The sequence below is a fragment of the Rattus norvegicus genome, chromosome 2, assembly GCF_036323735.1.
Source record: "Rattus norvegicus strain BN/NHsdMcwi chromosome 2, GRCr8, whole genome shotgun sequence".
In the NCBI taxonomy this organism is placed as follows: domain Eukaryota; kingdom Metazoa; phylum Chordata; class Mammalia; order Rodentia; family Muridae; genus Rattus; species Rattus norvegicus.
In genome coordinates this window covers 176,194,248-176,219,226 of record NC_086020.1, presented here as the reverse complement: position 1 = coordinate 176,219,226, position 24,979 = coordinate 176,194,248, and the positions used below count along the sequence as shown (strand labels likewise).

At 51.2% G+C, this 24,979-nt stretch overlaps 1 protein-coding gene across 7 annotated transcripts; it reads left to right on the top strand.

The window, feature by feature from the left end:
- Positions 1–3,474: 3,474 nt before the first annotated feature.
- On the top strand, positions 3,475–24,979 carry Sema4a (semaphorin 4A). 7 transcript variants are annotated; one of them, XM_063281837.1, is made up of 16 exons: positions 6,301–6,587; positions 6,922–7,166; positions 7,870–8,037; positions 9,734–9,894; positions 10,669–10,731; positions 10,959–11,057; positions 11,279–11,384; positions 12,098–12,214; positions 12,594–12,718; positions 12,844–13,016; positions 14,313–14,463; positions 21,353–21,533; positions 22,458–22,576; positions 22,678–22,835; positions 23,083–23,180; positions 23,743–24,979. In XM_063281837.1, exons 3-16 carry the CDS (start codon positions 7,893–7,895, stop codon positions 24,333–24,335), a joined length of 2,289 nt encoding a protein of 762 aa, XP_063137907.1. In that variant the 5' UTR covers positions 6,301–6,587; positions 6,922–7,166; positions 7,870–7,892; the 3' UTR covers positions 24,336–24,979. The 7 variants fall into 7 exon arrangements, with proteins under 7 accessions (XP_006232701.1, XP_063137906.1, XP_063137907.1 ...); XM_006232639.5 differs by lacking the exons at positions 6,301–6,587; positions 6,922–7,166 and adding an exon at positions 3,475–3,644; XM_063281836.1 differs by having other exon boundaries at positions 4,364–7,166; positions 7,668–8,037.

Genomic DNA, 24,979 nt, shown 5'->3' with positions numbered 1-24,979 from the left:
TCAGAGCTGGGGACTGAACCCAGGGCCTTGCGCTTGCTAGGCAAGCGCTCTACCACTGAGCTAAATCCCCAACCCCTTATTCCTTTTTTATTCTCTCTTTTCCTCCTTTTTTAATTCTCTCTTTCCCTCCTTTATAAAATTTATTATTAAATTTGTCTCTTTTGGGTGTATAGGTATTTTGCCTGCATGTATGTCTGTGTACCACGTGTGGGGTTCCCACAGAGGCCAGAAGTGTCAGATTCCTTGAGACTGGGATTAAAGGCCTGTGTCAACACCCAGATTTCTTTTTCTTTGCTTTTTTAAAAGATTTATTTATTTATTATATCTTCCGACACACCAGAAAAGGGCATTGGATCCCATTACAGATGGTTGTGAGCCACCATGTGGTTGCTGGGATTTGAACTCAGGACCTCTGGAAAAGCAATCAGTGCTCTTAACCCCTGAGCCACCTCTCTAGCCCCATTATCCACCTTATTTTTCTAGACAGGATGTCTCACTGAACCAAGCTGAGCGAGATTGGCTGGCTAGCAAGACCCAGGATTCTTCTGTCTCCTTCTCAGAACTGGAATTCTAGGGGCTCATTGCTACACCTGACTTTTTTATATGGCTGCTTGGGAATCAAACTCAGGTCCTTGAGCTTGCATGCCAATCTCTTTCTGAACGGAGCCAGTTTCGCACAGTCTTTTCTTTTTGAGATAAGTTCTCCTGTAGCCCCAGCCTGGCCTTGAACATCCTTTTTGTTTGTTGTATATCTTGTTTTGTTTATTTGTTTTGAGACACGGCCTCACCAGACAACTCTGGCTGGCCTGCAACTCACTATGTAGGCCAGGCTATCCTGGAACACACAAAGATCTGCCTGTGTCCACTGGGACTAAAGGTCTGGGCTACCACACACTATCGCCTTGAACTTCTAATCTTTCAGACTCTACATCCTAAACTGGGATTACATTTCTCTTCCTTGTCACAAGATCAATGGTCATCAGAAGTAGGAAGGGAGGGTGTCCAGGGCTCTCCCTCCCTCAGTCTCTCCAGATCCTGACGGACAGGGAAATGGGGTCTTGTGGATGTCCCTGAGAAAAGTCCCTTGCCCGTCCAGACTGACTGTGGGGGATCCCACTCTGCCCACAACATGCACAACTCCTCCGTCTCAGGTCTTTCCCCTTCTTGGGCTTGTTCTCCATACCTCGTTCCAGTCAGTGCCAGTTGGCACTCCTCACTAGAGAGCGGGGTGGCATGGGTATGGGGGAGGGGAGGTAGTAGGCAAGAGCCCAAAGGAAACAAGGACCAGGATGTGGGAGTCAGTGGTCAGAGCCGGGTGGCCAACACGGCAGTCCTCACTGGGCGAGGAACAGGACAGTCTAGGAACTTTTGGGGAAGGTGGAGTGGGGTCAAGTTCTCACACTGCTACTTTCCCCTACATTCACCTCTTAAGCTGCCCCTGGCTAATTCTCCCTGGTCTCTTTAAGAGCTGCCTGGGAACTGGGGCACTGGAGGGGGCTGGCAGGCCCTCTCCCCTACCATGCCTGCCCTCGCTCCGCCCCTGCCGGGTACAGACTCTGCTGGAAGTTTCGGACGCCTGGGTTAGGGGTCTGTACTGCTGGGGGTAAGGTGTGAAAGTGGTGGGCGAGGGACCCATGATCCCTGGGGGTGGCATGGGAGCGGGATGCCAGGACATGGAGTGTGTGTGTGCCTGTTTCAGGACATCATGGTGGTGGTGGTGGGTGTCTCTGTGGGGGGTGGGGGTGGGGCAGGGCATCCCCAGGAATCTTTATGGAATGATTCTTCAGCCACAATTTGCCTGGGTCTTTTCACTTCCCTCCCAGTCTCATTTCCCCCAGAGACCTTCATTTGCTAAACCCCATAAGCCACTTGCTGCCCTCCCCACAATCAACAGAACTGGCTACCTCATCTTCCCACAGCTGGAGAAACTGAGGTTAGGCAACCAGAGGAAACCGAACGCATTCATCACGGCAGAGGCAATGGCTCTTTTCTTTCTCTGTGAGAGTTGGGAACCAGACTCTGGTTGGTGTCAGGTCACTCAACCCGTCCCCTTTCCAGCCACAGTCACTCAAAAATAAAACCCCTGTTCTCGTGTTTGGATATCTTAGCTCCAGGGTAAGGCTGGGGAGACCCAGAGACTCGTAGGCACCCCTTCCCTTGGGTCACTAGGATAGGGAGTCCCTTCCATTCCAATCTTCCCAGACTGGGGAAGTCTCTCGGAGTGAGGGTGATAGTGGCTCGGAGTTCAGGACCTTGTGGGATGGGTTCTTCTGCACCAACCTTGCTTTTTCCTCAAGTACCTGAGAGAACACCTGAGCAAGGGGACAGAAATCCCATGCCAGGATGCAGGAACGCAAAGGTGGAAGTTCAGAAATAGGAGCACGCAGGTGGCCCTGCTGAACCCGCTTCTACTAGAAAGTGCCAGCACAAGGCGTGTCTTCATCATCACACCCTGGAAGGAAATGTTTACCCCATCGCAGCCTAGACTCAAAAGGGAACCAGGATTGGCCTGCAAAGTCTGCTGCCCCTCCAGGCCACTCACTTCCTTTTTCCTAAAAATACTACGAAATCTTCAGAGGAACCAGGCTGCTCACCATGGCCTGAAGAGCCCTTCTTTTACTTATGGAGTCAGAGAGAGCAAGTGTCCAACCTGGGATCACACAGCAAGTTATCAGCTCACCAGATTGCACCCAGAGACCCTGTTTCTTACACCCATGAGTCCTGCACCCCTAGAAAGCAGCCTTTAGAGTCAGTCTCTTTTAGTCCCCCCCCTTAAAGAGACAGAAGGAGTTCTGATGTCAGGGTAACTCAAGAACAGGCAGCTTCTAAAACTTTCCCCAAACCTCTGCTCACCTCTGTTGTTTCCCAAACAAGAAGGAATCCAGGTCACGGTTGTTTCTAATCTCCTGTTCCTATTTACCGTTAGACTTTTAGGAAGTTCTTTCTGGTCTGCCTCTTACATCACAGACTTTTTCCCCTTCTAGTTGGTCTCAGGGCCTGTTGTTGAGAGCTTCTGGAGACACCACTATCTTAGTAAGGAGGCTTAGGAAGGGAATGCAGGACCTGAACCTGAGAAGAGCAGAGGTCAGGCTATTGATGAAGATGGTTTCCTAAGCATCTTGGTGGAGACCCCTGCGTACATGTATTTATGTTTATATGCATCCTTGTTGGTAAACTCCGGCTGTAGGTGGTTGGCTAGTGTCCAGGTACATCTTGCCTGTGCATTTGCAGTACCTAGGAAAGCCAGAGATGAAGAGAAACTGGCTGTAAAGGGGCTTGCCTCCTTTACACGAGATATCTGCACACTGGTGACTGCCTGAGGGTGGGCAAAGAAGCTTGGCGGGGACCAAGGGGTTAGAGTATCCCCCGCCCCTTGCCACATCTGGGGTCCTGCCTCCACAAATGAGAATCCAGGAGCCACAGAAGTGGGGCACCGTGGGACAGGAGAGGAGGAGGAAGAATATGGGGAGATTCTAGTCCCTCCCACTTAGAGATGCGGTCGCCATGGTGACTAAGGACCAGTGAGGTGGGATGGGGTTGAGGATGGGGGTGGGAGGGTGGCGGGAAGGAGGCACTCAGAGACCGGAAAGCCAAGCGCCTGGCATTCCAGGGGGAGGGAAGCACAGCGGAATCCCAAGCTCCAGGTAAGAAGCAGGGGAGCCGACAGACAGTGCGGAACAGAGGGGCGGGCCATTGTCTGGCGCTGACTCTACCCTGAGGAGGGGCAGACAGAGAAGTCAGACCATTGTGTGTAATGTTCAACGCAGGCTTCTAGCACTGGTCAGACTGGGAGAGGGAGCCCAAGAGGCACTGGGTAAGGGGTTAGGTTGATGGAGTGTGTGTGTGTGTGTGTGTGTGTGTGTGTGTGTGTGTGTGTACGCGCGCACGAGCGCGTGTGTTGGTAAAATGCTGAGACCTGCAGGGACAGGAAGAGATATGTGTGTATGTAGTGGTGCTAGGGACACAGACTGGGGGCATCCTTAGTGAACCCCCCCAACAGTAGGTATTCAAATCCATGTAAGTTGATTTGACTGGCTACAATCATAAAAAGGGGCAAGGCCAGGGGTTGAAAGGGGAGATGGAAAGGGTTGTTTCCTAAGACCCTGCTCTCCTAAGGGCTGCCCCTAAGACTAGGAAAAGAAGGAGTCTGGGGACACTGGACATGCCAGGTCACTGATGAAGCCAGGGGTGGCTTCCGTGCTGGCTCCCTCAGTAAAGAATCCGTGCAAGGCAGGGGCTCCAGAGTGGCAAGGGGTAGGATGAGGACCTGACCCTCTGCAATCCATCCCTCCTCACCCCTGCTCCCCACCTCTACTTTTGGTGATCAAGTCCCACAGGAAGGGGCTACTCTCCTCTGTGGTCTAGGGGTTGAGGGGAGGACTTGGGAGGACTGGAATCTGACAGAGGAGCTTAAGTTTAATGCTGTGATTTCCTGGGGTTTCCCCAGGCTGAGCTCCAGGGCTTATGGAGAATTGGCTTGGGAGAGCAGGGGCAGGGAAGATAGCTTTTTTTTTTTTTAACCTATAACAGTGATTCCCAACCTTCCTAATACCATGACCCTTTGATACAATTGCTCATGTTGTGGTGACCCTCCCCGACCATGAAATTATTTTCATTGCTACTTCATAACTGTGATTTTGCTACTGTTACAATTCGTAATGTAAATATCTGTGCTTTGGGGTTGGGGATTTAGCTCAGTGGTAGAGCGCTTGCCTAGCAAGCGCAAGGCCCTGGGTTCGGTCCCCAGCTCTGAAAAATAGAAAAGTAAAAAAAAAAAAAAAAAAATCAGTGCTTTCTGATAGTCTTAGGTGACCCTATGAAAGGGTCATTTGAACCATCCCCCACCCACCCACTCACCCCCTATAAAGGGGATTGCATCCCACAGGTTGAGAACCACCGTTCTATTGCTTGCTGCCTGCTGCCAATCCTGCCTCAGATGCTTCTGGTCACTGGTCTTGGTTTCCTCATTCGTGTAGTGAGGGAGGGTGCATGGCTTGCCAGCTCTGAGTGTCTTGGAAGCAGAACCTGCTACATCATTTGTGGGGCCCAGTGTGAATGAAAATGTAGTCCTCTTAAAAAAAAAATTAAATGTTGTCTCTAGACAACAACAGCAGGAGGACATATCCAGCATGGCCTCTTCTGAAGGCAGGGCCCTGTGTGAATGTACAGGTGAGGTTCAGGGGTGAGAGAGACCAGCTGTTGGGGCCATGGACCTCTCTCCCATCTGCCTTTCTCTTCTGAGCTTGACCTGAAAGGCACTGTGAGAGAGTGGGTGACACCCAGGGGCCGAAGCACCTAGGCTGAAGTGGACATCAGATGGCCTCTCTTCGGGGAGATTTCTGTTCTTTCTGAGTCAGGAATCATGCAGAATGATTGGTTCCTGACTGGAGGAGAGAGAGCCCCTGCTCCTCCCACCCTGATGCCTGCTTACTCCCTCTGGAGCAGTTCTGAGCTGAGTTAATCCAGTAGGGCAGGAGATGGGACTGAAGGAGCCAGCCATGTAGGGAGAGCTTCCGAATTAGACAGGTCTGAAGTAGATGGGCACCAGGCTGTCCAGCCACCCCGGCTGCACTTCCCTTCTCTGTGCAAGAAGACTGGAGTGGAGCCTGCCTGCTAAAGTTGGGAAGCCTGAAGACCAGTGAGAGCTCTTCACATTGTCAGAGGGACTGGGAGACCACTTGGTCTTGTGAGGAGGTCCAAGGACAGAAACAGAGTAGAGAGATGGCATTAGAGCTGTTCCTCTGGTTCCCCTGTCACAGCTCCTCCCTGTGACCCAGATAGGGTAATCTGTCTCCAAAGAGAGGCCCTGGGGTAGTGGCTTCCCAAGCCTGAGCTAGAGGTCAAGGAGACCCAGGAGATTGTGTCAGAATAGAGAGATTCGCAGAGTTCTCACAGTGAGCATTAGAGTTTGGGGGTGTCTTTTAAGCTTTGACAGATGTAGCCATCAGGAGAGTCTGTGTGAGCCCAGCTCCTGCGGCACAGCAGAGAAGGGGAACAGAGGGAAAAGCATGAAGGGAAAGCCAAGCGGGCTCTACTGAGGAATGCTTCCAGTCTAGGAGCTGTGACCGAAGGGTGGAGGATAGCCTACAGTGGGCAGTGAGAATTGTGTTTAGGATGAAGACAGGGTATGTCTTGGAGGTAGACCAGCCTTGGGTCATCGTGCTCTTTAACCTGAAGTCAGCTGACCTGGGTGAGTGGGCAGCAGCCCAACCACTCTTTATTGAGCCCTTGGTTACTCATTAACCCTGCGTTATGAGGTTTTCCTGGAACCTTTGGGGAGGAGGAACCAGCCACCATTCCAGCTGGGTGTCTCAACTCCAAAGTGTATCCCATGAAGCATGAGCTCAGATGGGAAATTTCTTGAATTTCCCACTGAGACATTAAATTACTAGGGCTTCCTCAAGCAAAGCTATAGGGGAAAAAACCGAATACAAACGTAAGGTGTTTTTCTTTTCTTGTTTATTTGTTTTGAGACAGGGTTTCACTCCGTAGCCCTGGATGTCCTGTAGCTCACTCTGTAGACCAGGCTGGCTTTGAACTCAGAGACAGATCTGCCTGCCTCTGCCTTCTGAGTGCTGAGATTAAAGGTATGTGCCACCATGCCTGGCTTTAAATGTGTAACCTTTCAAGAATGTGGTCCCTCTGGGTGTGGGAGGTGGAGAAGTCGAAGTATGTGGCAGTGGGGGAACCCCACTATGGGGAAGAAAAGAATAGAAATGACAATGTCATACTGAGCTCTCTTGAGCAAGAGGAGTCTGCAGCTTAGGCTGGTTAGACTGGAAGTGATGTACTAGAGAAACAAGGCATCACTGAACTAACTGGCCTAAAAGGAACTCTTAATTTCTGGAGAGACTAAGGAGGGAGGGAGGTGTGTCTCCTGCAAGGTCTGCAAGCCTCACCCCCACTTCCCCCCTCCACCAGTCTCCCCGCCCTGATCCACCAACTTCCGCCCAAGCCAGCCAGGATCTGTCACAACTCGAGGTAGAAATTCTGGTTTCCCTGGCCTGAAACCCACACTGGCTCTGGCAGGATGAGTGCCTGGAGGGCCGCGCTCCCATTCCAGCCAGGCTGAGCCTGCTTTCCATGCCCGGACCCCCTTCCTTGCCTTGGATGGCACCCTGATTCAGGGTTTGAACACAGGACTTCTCCGTGTGGCTGGCTCAAGGGTATGTGAGATAATGGTGGGGAGTGAGGGGGACTTGCATTCAGTGGCCACAGGGAGGCTGATGCAGAGCTCCAAGGAGGCAGACAACAGAGACAGGGGGGCTGGAGAAATTAAGAGTCTACCAGTGACTCCCGCCCCGCCCCTCCCAGGAAATCAGAGGACTGGCCAGACTGGTAGATAAATTGACATGCCCCTACCCCTAAGAGGAAGGCTAGATGGGCTCAATTAAGCAAGAGTCAGAGCCCCTGGGGCTGGGGGAGAGGGTAGGCTGTCTGCCTGGGTTGAGGTGAGTAGCGAGGTATGAGGTGTCACAGTGCCGAGTGGCAGGCCAGCCTGGGGACTCTACCTTTTGCATACAGGACCTAGTTCCCCAGAAACCTTTTGCCCAGGGCCAGAGATGATCAGAGCTCTGGAGTCTAGGGCCAGGAAATACTAAGGGGCAAGAGTGAGAAGGAATTTTCCTGTGAGGCAGGTGAGAAATGGTAAGGTAGTTTTTTAATAGTAGGAGACCAGAGGCACAGCGTAGGCCACAGCAGCACCCTGCACAGAGGGCATCAGCAGGCAACATCGAATCTGGGAATGCATGGAAGTGAGACTCCGAGGGCCCTTCCAGAGAGGAACTTCTGCCCCTCCAGGGCTTTCCTATTGGCCCTCAGGAAGGGTGTGGTAAGCATGGCTAACCCAGAAAGTGCCTGTTTCCTCAGAACCATCTGGTGACTGTCTCCGGATGACCATGGCCCTACCATCCCTGGGCCAAGACCCCTGGAGTCTCCTGAGTGTTTTTTTCTTCCAACTGTTCCTGCTGCTGTCACTGCCACCAGCTTCCGGGACTGGTGGGCAGGGACCCGTGCCCAGAGTCAAGTACCATGCGGGTAAGTGTCTGCTACCTGGGAGGCATGGATGCGTGGTAGAGATGAAGGGACTGAGGAAGGAGAAGAGTGTGCCAGAGAGAATGAAACAGGATGGAGAAACAGATGTCAGGTAGCCTCGGAGGGCCTGGGAGAAGAGGAGGCTACTCGAGGCACAAGTTGGTGTGGAAGGGAAGGAAGGGTCACTGTCACTCTCCCGTCTCTGCCAAGTTTTTCTCCCTCAAGTGTCACAGTAACCAAGCAGGGAACCTTAAATTCCTGACTACTTGCTCAGCACCAGGGGCCCTAAAGCCAAAGTTCAGGCTAGATTGTCTGAGGAGCTGGAAGCCCGAGCCAATGGCAGAGGTCACACCAGGCCAGATCCTGTCCAGTAGGATGGGCACCAGGAGAAGGGATCCTAGCAGCTCACCCAGTCAAAATGGTTTCTTGATAAGGCTGTTGGGCTTCTGACACCTTTAGTTCCAGGAAATGCCCCAGGGGAAGTCACCCACACGCTTGCACACACACACACTGGCACACACACACACACACACACCCCTCGCTCACGAATACAGAAGTAAGGCAGTTCGGTTCACAGCTATAGCTTAGCATCCTTCTGAGGCAAAATGGTAAAGGAGGTGGACCGGCCAGCAGAAAGAGAGGGCATCTCTGGGTGGGACAGGAGTGCAGACACAAACAAGGCTGCATTTCAAGGGGACAAACAAGGAGGAGCCCTCTTCAGAGTTGAGGGGAGGCCAACCTATGTACCACCTTTTCCCATTTTGTTTTCAGAGTCCTCTTGGCCCCCAAATTTCCTGAGGACAAAACAGTAACAACCAGGTTGTCCTCTGACTAAAGTAAAAGGCCAAATGTGCTCACGAGAGAATTTCTGAAGTGCTCACTCCTCCCTGCTGATGGGCCCGTGTGGCAGGAGCCTACACACTCCACAAGGCTAGGTAGCAAATATGCTCTACTAACCAACATATTCGGCACCAGGTGGCACCGAGGCATGCCCACACTGATGGGGCTCAGGCATGCCCACGCTGATGGGCCTCAGAGACAGAGGAAGCAGCGTTTTCAGCCGCAGCCCTGCTAGTGACGGGCAACTCTTATAACAGAGCAAGGGGAGGAAACAGAGGAAATGGGGGTGGCAGGAATCTGTAACCATGATAAGTCTTGTGGCAAATGACAGCTACCTCTGCTGCTTGTGGTTGAGAACTCCTTTCTGTGTCTACCTGTCAGCTCTTCCCTCTCCTATCCTGCCTCACTGAACCCTCCAGGCCTGAGAATGCATCATCTCCTTTTTTTTTTTTTTTTTTTTGTGCCCCAACAAGGCTATTCATTGCTATCTATGCAGTTGGAACCCAGGGTCAGTCCATGTATAGTCTTTGGGTAGTGGCTTAGTCCCTGGAAGCTCTAAGAATGTATTTTCTACCTCACTTCATGTCTGTGTCTTGAGCAGGCTTTCCCCCTAATCCCTGCAACAGCCTGAAGCTATCACTACCCTATCTTGGGCACTTTTCTGGGGACTCAGCACACAAAGTTCAGATGCCTGCTATTGGGGGTGCAGGAAACTGGGGGGGGGAGTCTGCCAGTGAAGAGTGATCTCGGGAGTGGGACGAAGCTGCTGAGGCCTGCCACCCTCCCCCACCTCTGCCTCAGAGATCAGCTACTGCTCACAGCTCCTCCTCATCCTCTCCTTATCACTGCCTCCCAACAGGAGATGGGCACAGGGCCCTCAGCTTCTTTCAACAAAAAGGCCTCCGGGACTTTGACACCCTGCTCCTGAGTGGAGATGGCAACACTCTGTATGTGGGGGCTCGGGAGGCCATCTTGGCCCTGAATATCGAGAATCCAGGAATCCCAAGGCTGAGGAACATGGTGAGGAGGCCAGGGACTTGGGTCCAGGCCAGCAGCTTCCCTGGACCAGCTTCCATATGAACAGCCACCTGCCACTCTGAATCAGCAGTGACAGAAGGGACATGCTGCCGTGGCCTCACAGTGACATCAGCCACTCAAATGGCTGATACGGAAATCACTGGCTTAGGAGATTTAAAACATTGATGCAAATCAGTGACTCAAATAATTTGATGTGCACCTATGAGAGAGAAATCCGAGATTCCTGAGTTATCATCGCCCTCATGGCATCGATGTGAGGGGAGGGGGGTGGGGGAGGAAGAAGTCACCTGTCATGGCTCTTTCTCAGTGCGTGGTCTCTTGATCTTCGCCATATGTGGGGTCTGATATCTACACCCCTCCTCTGCAGTTTCTCTGAGGGGTTGACAGGCTCCCCCAGGAAATGTTTGGTTTATAACCACTGCTGTATATGCCAGGCACTTACACACGCATTCTGGCTGTAACCAACGGGCTGTGAAATGGAGCCAGAGTGCTCAGTTGAGTTGGTGGCCGAGCCTTAATTTGAACTCCAGATCTATCTGGTTCTACCACAGAGCCATGTCCTGATGAATCCTAATACTATGGAAGTTATGGTCCTGATCAAATTGGCATTATGACTGCCTACCAGAACATCACTAAGCACTTGCTGGTGGTTTTACATCAGAGCTGCGGTGTGCGGGGGTACAGGGGGTGGGGGTGGCTTACAGAAAAACCCAAAGATCTTTCCTTTCATCTACCCCTTTCAACTCTCCACTTTAGATACCCTGGCCAGCCAGTGAGAAAAAAAAGAACGAATGTGCCTTTAAGAAGAAAAGCAATGAGGTAAACACAGGTGGCAGGAGAGAGGAGGGGACAGAACCCTGATGTACAGAGACCATCCCTGGTGACCACAGGGGTGGGTGGAGGAGGACCTGTTCCTGTGATTATCTTGTCATGTTTCTTGATTTCAGCTGTTCTCTCCACTGCGGATGCTGGATGGGGGAACATCCTCTAAGACCCCAGGAGGCGGGTAATTAGTCTGACAGCCTGACTTCTCTGCTTCTCCCTAGACACAGTGTTTCAACTTCATTCGTGTGCTGGTCTCTTACAATGCCACTCACCTCTATGCCTGCGGGACTTTTGCCTTCAGCCCCGCCTGCACCTTCATTGTGAGTAGTCGGATACTCCGCTTGCTCACAGCGCCCCTCCCCCCACCTCTCTTCACACCCACCCCAGCCTGTCCTCCGAAGGTTTGGGAATCTCTGGTCCCTGAGGAAGATTCCTAGCCCCAGACCAATTTCCCTCTCTGTCCCTTTTACTTCCTCATGCTCCTCATCTCTCAGACGTGCGACCCTGGCATTCTGGGCTCCCAGCCTCTTCCCCCCTCTAGGAACTCCAAGATTCCTTCCTGTTGCCCATCTTGAAGGACAAGGTCACAGATGGGAAGGGTCAAAGCCCCTTTGACCCTGCTCACAAGCACACAGCTGTCTTGGTCGGTGAGTGCTAGGCTTTGCGGACTGTCCTGAAACTTCCCCTTTGTAGTAACTCTAGGGAAAGTGAGATACGATAATTTTCCAAAGAAAGGGGCAGAGCAAACCAGGAGCCTCAGAGCCAGGGCAGGATCAGAGGGAGAACCAGGCAGCCCAGTCACTACCCCTTCTGAAACTGTCCCCAAAGGGGTGCAAGGAAGTCCACATGGGTAGATACAAGGCCCAACGGCACCAGGTGACCCCTGAGGTTCGGCCGCTTGTTTAACCACTTTGCATGGTGGAGATGACTCTTCTGAATGGCCTACGTGTGGAGCAGAAGTGGCTACGACAAAGTCCTGTGCCTCTGCCTGGCCACGAGTCATCACACACCTCCCACCCTGGTTTCCTACAGGAGATGGCTATTGCCTTTTGAGCAGACTTAAAAGATAAACAGGGACCCGAGGTGTGTGAGCACAAGTCAGTCATTTCTCTGGGATTGGTGTTTGAGGAAGGACCAGAGAAAGGCTGCCAAGTGCTGAATACAGAAATCTACACAGGCCATTGCCTGTGGGCAGAGGGATCTGAAGGGTGCTGGGTGTGTGTGTGTGGTGGTGGTGGTGGGGCAGTATGAGCTCTGCCGTGGGATTCTGCAAGAGGGAAAGAATAGAAGGAAGGCATGTCTGAGGAGGGCAGGCAGCCTTCCCCTGATACTTGCTTCTCCTCCCTCTCCCTGGTCTTAGATGGGATGCTTTATTCTGGCACCATGAACAACTTCCTGGGCAGCGAACCCATCCTGATGCGGACACTGGGATCCCAGCCTGTTCTCAAGACTGACATCTTCCTACGCTGGCTGCACCGTAAGCCCCTGACTCCCATTCAACATAAGTTTGAGCCCCTTTCCTGACCCTAGGTCTGGGATTTTTCATTCATTCAGCTCTCTTTTGGAAAATGAATTAAAGTACTCCTGCTGGCTGGGGTGGTCCATACCTTTAATCCCAACATTTGGAAGGCAGAGGTAGGTAGCATCAGGTGGATCTCTGTAAAGGGAGGCCAGCCTCCCTTTTACACAGTGAGTTTCAAGCTAGTCAGAGCCTGTCTCAAAAAGGAAAAAAGTACATATATCTCAACAGGCCATGGGATGGGAGACAACCTCTGCCCTGGCCCTCGGAATCCATCCTACAATGTCACCAAGGGAACCCTGAGCATCCCCTAAGCCTGTCTGTCCTGCCCCCGCAGCGGACGCCTCCTTCGTGGCAGCCATCCCATCTACCCAGGTCGTCTATTTCTTCTTTGAGGAGACAGCCAGCGAGTTTGACTTCTTTGAGGAGCTGTACACATCCAGGGTGGCTCAAGTCTGCAAGGTCTGCCCCATCCCCCACCCCTGGTCTGGAGGAGGGCTGGCTGCTTGGGAGCCAATGGGAATGGGGAAGAGGTGGGTTGGGCGGGTTCACTCGCTACAAGGCCTTGACTCCACCGGTTCCGGCAGAACGACGTAGGCGGTGAAAAGCTGCTGCAGAAGAAGTGGACCACCTTCCTGAAAGCCCAGCTGCTCTGCGCTCAGCCAGGGCAGCTGCCATTCAACATCATCCGCCACGCGGTCCTGCTGCCCGCCGATTCTCCCTCTGTTCCCCGCATCTACGCAGTCTTTACCTCCCAGTGGTGAGCAGCAAGGCAGGGAAAAGGAGGGCTGCATTCCAGGGAGGCGGGAGCGGATAGAGCCTACTTTACATTCTGGGCTTTACCTGCGAAGACATTTGAGCATCACCAGACCGGGGGAATCCTACTGTCTCACTCAGAGACTAGCTTCATTCTGGCTGGAAGGCGGACACTAAAAATCAGCAAAAATACCGAGCATCGTGGTGCATGCCTGTGTTCTCGGCTCTAGGAAAGTGGAGGCCAGAGGCTAAAGAATTGGAGCCCAGTTTGGGCTCGACACAGAGATCTTGTCTCAAAGCAAAACATCGATAAAATAAAGCAAGATGTGGTGACGAGGAAGGAAGATCAGGAGTTCAAGGGCTAATGTCTTAAAAATTAAACAAGGGCTGGGGATGTAGCTCAGTGGGTAGAGCACTTGCCTAGCATGTACAGAGCCCTGGGTTTGCTCTCTAGCACCACCTAAGTCAGGGATGGTGGTGCATGGGAAGAAAAGACAGAGGAGGAGCGGGTCATTCTCAGCTCCATAGTGAGGATAACATCGGCTACCAGAGAATGTCTTAAGACAAACAGGACCCATCAATTAGATTAGGAAATAGAAGTAAAAGAAAATTACCAGAAAGGTAGGGAGAGGGTCTGTCAAGCTCAAATGCTATCGAAAAACTAGTCACAAACTTAGTACCCAGCTTCCTAATGGCCATAGTCTATCCCTGAGATTAAGAAAACAGGAAGAAGGCCTTGCTCAGAGACCAAGAAAGGTCCAAAGGTCCCACAGCCACCGTCTGGCACCACGGTGTTCAGACATCTGTTACAATGTATCAGGAAGCAAAGGTTTCTGCTGTGCAGGGTCTGTCATCAGTGAGGAGAGCCCAGTCAGTGTATGGAGGAGACTGAGAAGACATATTGGTTCAACACAGACCAGCAGAAGAGACAAAGTTGTGGCTCATTGTCTGAGGACCACGAAGGAAGCCGGTTCTACCACTCTTCCTGTGGGCACAGCCCAGCCTGGGCAGGATAGGCAAGGGCCACCCCAGGGCCTATGCCCCAATTAATCCTCATTAGAAACAATCAGATTTCAGATTTCAGATCCTGCGATGGGCTTCCAGCCAGGCCTTAGGCAACTCTATGGGACTTTCGGGTCCTTATCACCATAAACAAGGGAAAAAGAAGCCTCCAGAGGTTGGCCTGCCTCCCTGCTGCCCTCCAGGCCTGCTGAGATTCCACTGAGCTCCACTGGGGCTGGAGAGGCAGTGACTGTAAAGCCAAGGAACCACAGTGAATGCCTTCTCTGGCTGTCTTCAGGCAGGTTGGTGGGACCAGGAGCTCAGCAGTCTGTGCCTTCTCTCTCACGGACATTGAGCGAGTCTTTAAAGGAAAGTACAAGGAGCTGAACAAAGAAACCTCCCGCTGGACCACTTACAGGGGCTCAGAGGTCAACCCGAGGCCAGGCAGCGTGAGTACCACCCACTCTTCCCAGAGCCTCCCAGAATACATGGGAAAGCACAGTCACGGCATGGTAGCCACACACCTGGCCCAGCCGCTCACATGCCACAGATGTCCGATAACACTCTACATCCAGAACAGTTGTCAGAGCCACCTCTTTCCCAGTGCTGAGTGAACACCGAATACCTGGCTTCATCACCAAAGAATTAGCAGCACATGTGCTGGGTGCCAAGCACAGTTTGGGGCAGCTTCAGTCCCATTATGTTATTTTCAGACAGGGTCTCATGTAACCCAGGCTGGCCTTGAACTCCTGGTTACCTTGCCTCCACCTCCCAGATGCTTGGATTTCAGGCTTGTGCCTTCATGCCTAGCTTTTCACTTGCACGTTTTCCTGTAACTTTAAAAAAAAAATCTGAATTATCTGTACACATAATTGAAATGAATCAAATAGTTTGGCACAATGGCGCACGTCTGTGATCCCAGCAGTCAGGAGGAAGCAGGGGCAGGGAATCAACGCACGCTCAAGGCAAGCTCACTTCCTGCCTCTGTCCCATGGGTGGGATCACAGGTGTGTACGGCCTCTCCCAGCTCTCTCTAGCATCTCTGTCCAAACTCATGCTCACCGTCACAACATGGATAGCTTGAAGTCATTTTCAAAGGCAGTGTGCATCTCGGAAATTAGCAAGTTCTGTAAACCACCCCTCCACCCGCCGCCTTCCCTAGTGTGAGCACTTCTAACCTCTGTGTGAGCATTAAAAGGTAGCCCCCCTCCCCTGACCCCAGGTCTGGGAATCAAACCCAGGACCTCACATGTCCCTTAGCAAGTGCTCTAACACGCTCCCCATCCCTAGGAATTTTTCAGATATGATTTTTGTTTATTGCCTGTGAATGTGAGTGGGTGCTCCAGTAAAGATGAGTGGACAACTTTGGGGAGCTGGCTCCCATCTACCATCGTCCAGTTACCTCTAGAGCCATCTCACCAGCCCCTGTCACTCTAATATTGGCAGGATTAGTATATATGACTCATTCACAGCTGAGCCAGGTAGGAAGCCATGACTGCCTTTCCTTTTTATAGACCGTTTGTTTTCTTAGGGTTAGTTGTTAATCTAATCTTCTTTTGCTTGCTTTTCTCTAAGCCCTTATATTCATTTCAACATCTTCCTGGATCTCCTGAAGTTATACCATTGGCTCGTTTAACAGTTCCACTTTCGAAGAAAGCCTCAGATAGTCTGCAGCCCAGATGGCTGACCTCTGCGACCGTCCTCAGCTTCCTTTCCTCCTCTTCTTAGAGTGTCCCTTGGCCACTCTCCAGGGACATAGCTTCTGTTTCCGGCGCGCATTCTGTGGCTTTGCCTTCCTTTTCTTTTCCATCTTCCTTTCTTCCTTTCTTCCTTCCTTCTTTCCTTCTCTCTTTTGAGACAGGACCCCTGTAGCTCATGGTGGCCCTGAACTCTATGGAGTTGAAGGTAACCTTGAGTTTCTGATCCTCCGGCCTCCATCATGAGTACCGGAAGTCTAAGCCTGCACCGTCATGCACGTTCTCACGGCACTGACAGCTGAAGCTAGGGCTTCCTGCAAGCCGGACAGAAATTCTATTAACAGAGCTGTCCCCAGCACTCCGCCTCGCCTTAAACTACTTCATTTTAGTATAGAGTCCTGATAAAGACATGGGCAGGTACATTTTGGAGATGTTGAATGCGGAAATCACCTTTGTCCCACTCACACAGTAGATGGTTTGGCTAGGAACATGAAACCATTTCCCGCAAGCTTTGCAAGGCTCACTCTGTTACCTGTTTCGGAGATTTCCTAAGCTGTTCGGATACCTAACCTTTTGGGTGTAACTTGTTTTCCCTCACTGGACTCTTTTACTGTTCAAATTACGTATTTCTGGAATTACGTATGCTCAGAGCACAGCCTTGTCACTTCTCTTCCCATTAAGGACCTTTACCTGCTGAGCCACCCGGCCAGTCCTGGGCGCTCACTTATTCCACACTGAGCTTGCCTGGTCACTGTTGAATTGGGTGCCCAGTGGACCACTTTAGCCTGGACATTTTGTTTATTTTCTTGGCTTTTAAGAGCTTTTCTTGTGCCCTGTGTCTTAGTCACTGTTCTGTTGCTGTGAGGAGACACCATGGCCAAGGCAGCTCATTAAAGAAAGCATTTAATTGGGGGCTTGCTACAGCTTCAGAGGGTGAGTCCATGGTGGAAGCATGGCGGTAGGCAGGCCCAGTGCAGGCCCAGTAGTTGAGAGCTTTCAATCTGATCTGTAGGCAGGAGGTAAAGAGCCACTGGGCCTGCTGTGGGCTTTTGAAACCTCAAAGCCCACCCCAAGTGACATCCCTCCCCAATCCAGTCACACCTTCTAATCCTAAGCAGTTCACCAGTGTGGGTCAGGGGGAGCCAAGCATTCAAACCTAGGAGCCTACGGGAGCCATTCTCCTTTGAGCTCCCACACACATAGGTAAAACATTCACAAGGGTATAGCATTCGCAAGGCCTGGGCTTCCATCTCCAAGACATCAGCGCAGAAGACTTTTCTTGAACTGTTTCTCCTGGTTTCTTTTTCGTTTGAGAGATATTTATTTTGCCTGTGCCACTGTAGTAGGCAGTGAGATGCAGGAGTGATGGAGTCTGAATGCAAGCCTCCCATTCTGGAACTTACTTTTATTTCATAGGTATGATTGTTCTGTTTGCATGTATGTATGTGTGGCATGTGTGTGCTCGGTGCTTGAGGAGGTCAGAAACGGGCACTGGATCTCCTGGAACTGGAGTGGTAGGTACTGTGAGCCACCATGTGGGTGCTGGGCACTGAACTCAGATCCTCTGCAAGATCAGTTAAGTACTCTTCACTGCTGAGCCATCTGTCCAGACCCCTTATTTTAGATATGTGATTTTGCTGGGATTTGAACTCAGGACCTCTGGAAGAACAGCAGTCAGTGCTCTTAACCACTGAGCCATCTCTCCAGCAGCCCCCTTATTTTAATTTATCCCTTTGAAAGAGGCTTTGCTGTGTGACTTAGCCTGGCTTCAAACTTGTAATTCTCTTGCCTTTCTCTTTCAAGTGCTGTGAAGACAGACACGCGCCCCTACTCACAGCCCAAAACGTCTGAGATATTGCAAAGCAGTATTTCTCAATGTAGGGATTGCAACCCCTTTGCGGGGGAGGGGTCAAATGACCCTTTCACAGGGGGTCACATAAGGTGATTGGGAAACAGATCTTTATATTATGATTCATAATAGTAGCAAAATTACTGTTATGAAGTAGCAGTGAATAATTTTATGGCTGGGGGTCACCACAACATGAGGTATTAAAGAGTCGCAGCGTTAGGGAGGTTAAGAACCCCTGGCATAAAGGGTTCTTTGCTGTGTGAACATATACACAGGTTTGTGTGTATATCTGTGTACATGTGTGTGTGTGTACATGCACGTTACAGTCCAGTGGTCAATGCTCTGTTTCTTCCTCATGTGTAACTCCATCTTTACTCTCTTTCTTTTTATTCCGTGGTCCTGATTGGCTGGAACTCTTTTTTTTTTTTTCCCCCCGGGGCTGGGGACCGAACCCAGGGCCTTGCGCTTCCTAGGTAAGCGCTCTACCACTGAGCTAAATCCCCAGCCCCCGTTTTTTTTTTTTTAATTATTTATTTATTTATTATAGATGAGTACACTGTAACTGTCCTCAGACACACCAGAAGAGGGCATCAGATCTCTTTACAGATGGTTGTGAGCATCCATGTGGTTGCTGGGAATTGAACTCAGGACCTCTGGAAGAGCAGCCGGTGCTCTTAACCACTGAGCCATCTCTCCAGCCCCGGCTGGAACTCTTTAGACCAGATTGACCTTCACGTCACAGAGCTCTGCCTGCCTCGGCCTCCCACTCACTGAGTCCACAGTGTTCAGCTTTTCTCCTTGTTTTTTGAGACTGATCGCTCACTGAACCTGGAACTTGCTGATTGGCTAGACTCGCTGGCCAGCCAGCCCTAGAGAGCGTCACCTCCCCACCTCCCAGCACTGGCAATGCAGGCACTCATGCACCTGGCTTTTATGGGGCTGCTGGGGACCCAAACTCAGATCCTTAGGTTTATACACTTCCCCAGCCTCTCCATACATTTCCCCAGCCTCCCACTTCTCCTCCCACTTCTTCTTTTTCCCCCGAGACAGGGTTTCTCTGTGTAATCTTAGCTGTCTGGAACTCACTCTGTAGACCAGGCTGGCCTCGAACTTAGAGATCTGCCTACCAAGTGCTGGGTGTTAAAGGCGTTTGCTGTCATCATCTAGCTACCCAGCCCTCAGATTTTAAAAAATATGGTTTGTTTACTTGAGTCAAGATCCAAATGAGATCTACAGATTGTTCTTTTAAGTCTCTTGTAATTTATATTTTTTTCCTTTTGAGATTTATTTTTTATAGTTAGGCTCTTTCATTTTTGTTTATGTGTGTGGACATGTGTGTGTTTCTGGGTATGCCACACGTGTGAAGGGGCCTGCAGAGGCCAAAAGAGGGGTCAGGTCCCCTGGGGCTGCAGTTACCAGTAAGCCGTCCAACATTGGTGCTGGGATCCAAACTCTGGTTCTGGAGAACAGCAAGCGTTCTCAATCAATGAGCTCCACCCTCTGCAATACCACTCTGTTTCAGTTTACTTCCTTGTCCTACAGAGATGCTCAGTGTAGATCCTAATGCTGTTCCTGTGGTGTAGTTTCCCTAGAGGAGTTGTGTGTGTGTGTGTGTGTGTGTGTGTGTGTGTGTGTGTGTGTGTGTGCGTATCTCTGTGTGTGCATGTCTCTGAGTGTATTTATGTCTCTATGTGTGTCTATGTATGTGTGTGTGTCTCTGTGCATGTCTGTGTGTGTGTTATTTGTATCTGTGTGCGTGTCTATGTGTGTGCATGTCTGTCTCTGTGTGTGTCTGTATGTGTGTCTCTGTGCATGTCTTTGTGTGTGTTTGTGTCTGTGTGTCTGTGTATGCATCTGTGTGTTTGTGTCTCTGTGTGTGCTTGTGTCTGTGTACATTTCTGTGTGTGTGTGTGTGGTGTGTGGTGTGGTGTGTGTGTGTGTGTGTGTGTGTGTGTGTGTGTGTGTGTGTGTGTGTGTGTGTGTAGTTCTGGGACTCTCATCTTAGCTAAGGACAACCTTGAATTCCTGATCCTCTTGCCTGTGCGTCCTAAGTTCTGGGTTTACAGGCCTGAGTCACCAGGTCCAGGTCAGTATTCTTGTAAATGGCACTTGTCAGATTAGAGACTTGGTCAGAGTCTTGAAGGTGAGCTGGCTGTTTTACTGAGGTCGGCTACTCCTCCCATGGGAGGTGTGTGCTACCTGCCTGTTCTCTTCCTGTAAGGGCTCCTCCTATTTCAGGAACAAGTTAGCTCCCTCTCCCTCTCAGGAAAAGGATGAGTTTTCTCTCACATTTTTTTCTCTTTGAATTGTTTTTGTTTTCTCTTTGGTGTTTTTTGTTTTTTCCTCTCCTTCCCCCTCTTCCCTTTTTTCTCTCTTTCTAGTTAAAAATAAGTGAATAAATGAATAAATCAGGGTCTGGAAAGAGGTCTCAGTTCCTGGGGATCCAACCCTCTTGTGGTCTTCCTAGGCCTCAGGCATGCCATTGTACACAGACGACATACATGGGAAAACACCCACACATATAAAGTTAGAGAAAAACTGTGGGGGAGGGGTCTCTCTATTATATAGCCCAGGCTGTCCTGGAACTTGCTATGCAGACCTTGAACTCACAGTCTGTCTTCCCAGTCTTGGGATTAAAGGCATGTGCCACCACACCTGGCTTTCTCTTGGGTTTGTGTTTCTTTTCTTTCTTAGCAGTTTTACCCCTGAATCTGGTGTTCCTTGGCTGTGTGCTTAACTACATAGAATATGGTAGCTCATACCTGTAGTTGCAGTACTGAGGAGACAGATTGAGAGTTCAAGGCCAGCCTGGGCTATTCACCAAGGCCTTGTCTGGAATTTTTAAGTGTTTGAGAAGCTGGAGAGGTGGCTCAGTGGTTAAGAGTGCTTATTGGTTTTTTGCAAAGGACCTGAAGTCTGTTTCCAGCATTCGTGTCAGGCAGGTTCAGGGGATGTGATACCTCTGGCCTCCACAGGTACCTGCAATCATGGGTGTGCACTCATTCACACATATACACAAAGAAAAAATAATAAAGTGAAATAGTTAAAACATATTTTTAAAAATCTCCGTAGGAGGAGGCAAAAAAAAAATAGGCACACAAATTCTTTGCTGGCACAAAAATGGGATGATAGATGTCCCCTCACTTTACAGGTATTTGTGGCTCAAAGAGATGAAGTAATTTGTGCTAGTACACATCACCGTAGCCGCACCACACAGCTTGTAGGTGACAGTTGGGACTGGCCCCAGGACGATGCTCTTGGAAAGGAAGGGCAATTAATTAATTCTTGAGCAGAGACTCTCTCCAGTTGTCAGGGCCTCGAAGGAACAGCCGGTCTAACACCCTCGGGTATGAGTGAGAGAAAGAGGACTCAGAATGGAGGAGGAACTCCCCCAAGTCATGCAGCAAGTTCACGCAAAACTGCCACACCGCCCATTTCTGTCACACTTTCATTCTGTCACCGACTGCCTTGCCAGGGACCAGACATAGTAAAGCGAGGTGCTTGCTTGAAGGAATCTTCACCATGCTTCGTGCTGGCGTTGATGCAGGCGCGCGAGAAAGAGAAGGGCAGTGAAGATAGCTGACCCAGTCCACAGGGCATGCGGGTCCGCCCCGAGCTGGCCCCACCCCACGCTGGCTACTTGTCACTTATTAGGCCATTTCAACCTCGCAGAGAGTCTGGGTCTGAGTTTTACCCACCACCTGAGGAAAGAGGACAAAGGGGGGTGGTAGAGGGAGAGGGAAGGGTACACCCACTCAGGAGCTGACACACTCTGCTTCCCTCCTCCGCCAGTGCTCCATGGGCCCCTCCTCTGACAAAGCCTTGACCTTCATGAAGGACCATTTTCTGATGGATGAGCATGTGGTAGGAGCTCCCCTGCTGGTGAAGTCTGGCGTGGAGTACACACAGCTTGCCGTGGAAACAGCTCAGGGCCTTGACGGGAGCAGCCATGTGGTCCTTTACCTGGGTACCTGTGAGTATGGGCTTCCAGAATATACTTGGGATGACCAGAGCAGGGGCCCAAACCCAGGCTGAGGCAGGAAGCCTTCGAGGCCATCCATGTGTTCAGTTCATAATTTAACAGATATTTAGTGTGTGAGCCCCCTGCTGGACATAAGAGGCACAGTCCCACAGCAGGACATCCAGTCTCTCCCTGAGCTTTCAGTCAGCAGGGAATATAGACCCCAATCTATAGTCCAGTCTTAGAAAGCGCTGCCTGCCTTCTGGGAGGAGCCATATCAAAGGCAGGAGAAGTGATTGGGGAGGGATGCTTGACTGAAAGGAGCATCAAGGGTGACCTGAAGAAGGGTAGAGCCGGCCACCCCCAACCTTTTCCCTATCCCCCAGTCTCATGAAGCCTGTGCTGGTCTCCTACTTACTATGTGGCTAACATTGACCTGAACTTCTGATCCACCTGCCTCTAACTCCCAAGTGTTCGAACTGTAGAATAAGACCCTGTCTCAGGGAAAAAAAGGAAAAGAAAAGAAAGAGAAGGAAAGGAAAAAGAAAAAAAAAAAAAGAACATGGAGTGGTGGTACATGCTTTTAGTTCTAGTATGTGGGAAGTAGAGGCAGGCAGATCTCTGTAAGTGTTGGGCCAGCCTAGTCTACTTAGTGAATGTGAGGCCAGCCAAGGGCTACACAGTGAGACCTGACTCAAAAAAACAAAAACAAAAAAAAACAAAAACAAAAAAACAAAAACAAAAAACAAAAACAAAGTTGGCAGCTAGCCTGAGCAGCAGAATGAGACCCTGTCACTAAGGAAGGCAGACCACCACCACCCCTCCATCCCCGGGCTGTGGAGGGACTGAGTGACCTGCATGCCTTGTGCCCAGCTTGCTGGGGAGGTGTGTGAGGTCAGTGACGGGAGGAAGTTCTACCTTGTCTCTGTCTCTCAGCTACGGGGTCCCTGCACAAAGCTGTGGTGCCTCAGAATAGCAGTGCTTATCTTGTGGAGGAGATTCAGCTGAGCCCTAACTCTGAGCCTGTTCAGAACCTGCAGCTGGCCCCCACCCAGGTGAGAAGGGACCTGAACAGGACAGGGTCTCCCTGTGGGAGGCACCTGGGGAGCCCGGGCCAGGGTGCTAGGGCTCCTGACTCCCTCCATCTCTTTCCCAGGGTGCAGTGTTCGCAGGCTTCTCTGAAGGCATCTGGAGGGTTCCCAGGGCCAACTGCAGTGTCTATAAGAGCTGTGTGGACTGTGTCCTTGCCAGGGACCCTCACTGTGCCTGGGACCCTGAATCAAGACTGTGCAGCCTTCTGTCTGGCTCTCCCCTGTGAGTGCTGGTCCTGTACGGCGGCTGAAGACAGTCTGCCTGGGTTCCCCTTCTCCAGCTTCTGTTACTGTTCCTCTCCCCTTCAAAAGGGCACCTCTGGGTCCAGTTCTCACAGGTGACCTTCTGCAGGGCAGCTTCAAAGCTTCTCTTGCCTTCTACCTAGTCTTTCTCCCTTCCTCCCTTTTAATCTGCCTTCCCCCCACTTGGTCTGTTTTAAGAGCTGAGTTTGCTTGCCTTGTCTTCTCAGGACTTGGAAGCAGGACATGGAACGCGGCAACCCGGAGTGGGCATGCGCCCGTGGCCCCATGGCCAGGAGCCCCCGGCGTCAGAGCTCCCCTCAACTCAGTGAGTGTGGGACTGGAGGAGGTGTCCAGGCACTTGGAGAGCTTCAGGCAGGGCTGGCTTTTCTGCCCCGTGGCTTCTGTCTGCAGCACCCACCTAGGCTGAGATCTAAATTCCCAAATTCAGGATGTGAAGCGGACAATAGAAGGAGAGGCATACTAAGCTGGAGGCCACACTAGGGTTCAGGTTGAGGTCGAAGTGGGTTTGGTGTCTGAGTTGGAATTAGTAATACTGGTGGCTGCCTACAGCCAGGTCACTCTGAGCAGATCCAATCTTGGCTGATCTCAGAAGCTAAGGGTTGATCTGGTTAGATGGAGAAAGACTCGGGGCTAGTTTGGGGCTTAGCTTGGAGATAGAGAAGGGTTGGGTCTTGAGCTTGAGAGTTGAAATGGAATTAGAATACAGACAGGCATGGTGGTCCATAGCAGTAATCCCAGACTCCAGGACTGCTGAGAGTTCAAGGCCAGCCTGGGCTACAGAGTGAGACCAGATGTGAGTAAGACTGGCTCTCCCACCCCCCTCCCTCCCTCCCCATTGAACGTGCCACCTCTTTGCTTCTCTCCAGTTAAAGAAGTCCTGACAGTCCCCAACTCCATCCTGGAGCTGCCCTGCCCCCAGCTGTCAGCACTGGCCTCTTACCACTGGAGTCACGGCAAAGCCAAAATCCCAGAAGCCTCTTCTACTGTCTATAATGGCTCCCTCTTGTTGCTGCCACAGGATGGCGTTGGGGGCCTCTACCAGTGCGTGGCCACTGAAAACGGCTATTCGTACCCTGTAGTCTCCTACTGGGTAGACAGCCAGGACCAGCCCCTGGCACTGGATCCTGAGCTGGCGGGCGTTCCCCGGGAGCGAGTGCAGGTCCCACTGACCAGGGTCGGAGGCGGGGCTTCTATGGCTGCCCAGCGGTCCTACTGGCCCCATTTTCTCATCGTTACTGTCCTCCTGGCCATTGTGCTCTTGGGAGTGCTCACTCTCCTCCTTGCTTCCCCACTGGGAGTGCTTCGGGCTCGGGGTAAGGTTCAGGGCTGTGGGATGCTGCCCCCCAGGGAAAAGGCCCCACTGAGCAGGGAACAGCACCTCCAGCCTTCCAAGGACCACAGGACCTCTGCCAGCGACGTAGATGCTGACAACAACCATCTGGGCGCTGAAGTGGCTTAAACTGAGACACGGATGGCTGACCATGTTGGCTAGGCCAGGCATGCACGGTGCCACTCTGACCAGGGTAGGAGGCTCTCCTGCTAGTGTGTGCCACCTACAGCACCCAGTAAGGCCTCCCTTGTGGGACTCTCTTATGCAAGCACATGGGCTGTCTCCACACCATGGCAGAGAGACAGACAGGATTCTTTGATTTTGATCGACCCCAAGAGCTCTCCTGCAACAAACATTCTCCAGGACCCTGAAAGGTGTGGCTTTCTGTGGTGACAGACCCAAACATCCAAGTGAGCTGGGGCCATTCCTGCAAACTCCATCCTGAAAGCTGCTGCTTTGAACACCAGCCCTCCCTCCTCCCAGGGTCTCCAAGATTCTTTATGGAGTTGGCCCCTTGTGTTTCCCTTACCAATCATGCCATGTGTTTGGGAAAGTCATTTCTGAAGTCTAACCACCTTCCTTCTTGCTTCAGTTTGGACAGATTGTTATTGTCTCTGCCCTGGCTAGAATGGTGGGCATAATCTGAGCCTTGTTGTTCACTTGTCTAGTGTGGCTGACCCTTGACCTCTTCCTCCTCCCTTTGTTTTGGGATTCACAACTGCTTGTCACAGACAATTTATTTTTTATTAAAAAAGATATAAGCTTTAAACAAA

Bases quoted from the DNA above. Each gene is read 5' to 3' on its own strand.
- Sema4a (XM_006232639.5), top strand. From the start codon at position 7,893: ATGACCATGGCCCTACCATCCCTGGGCCAAGACCCCTGGAGTCTCCTG. The intron at 11,385-12,097 runs GTGAGTGCTAGG...CCCTGGTCTTAG, and splicing joins GCACACAGCTGTCTTGGTCG to ATGGGATGCTTTATTCTGGC. The intron at 22,836-23,082 runs GTGAGTGCTGGT...TTGTCTTCTCAG, and splicing joins CTTCTGTCTGGCTCTCCCCT to GACTTGGAAGCAGGACATGG.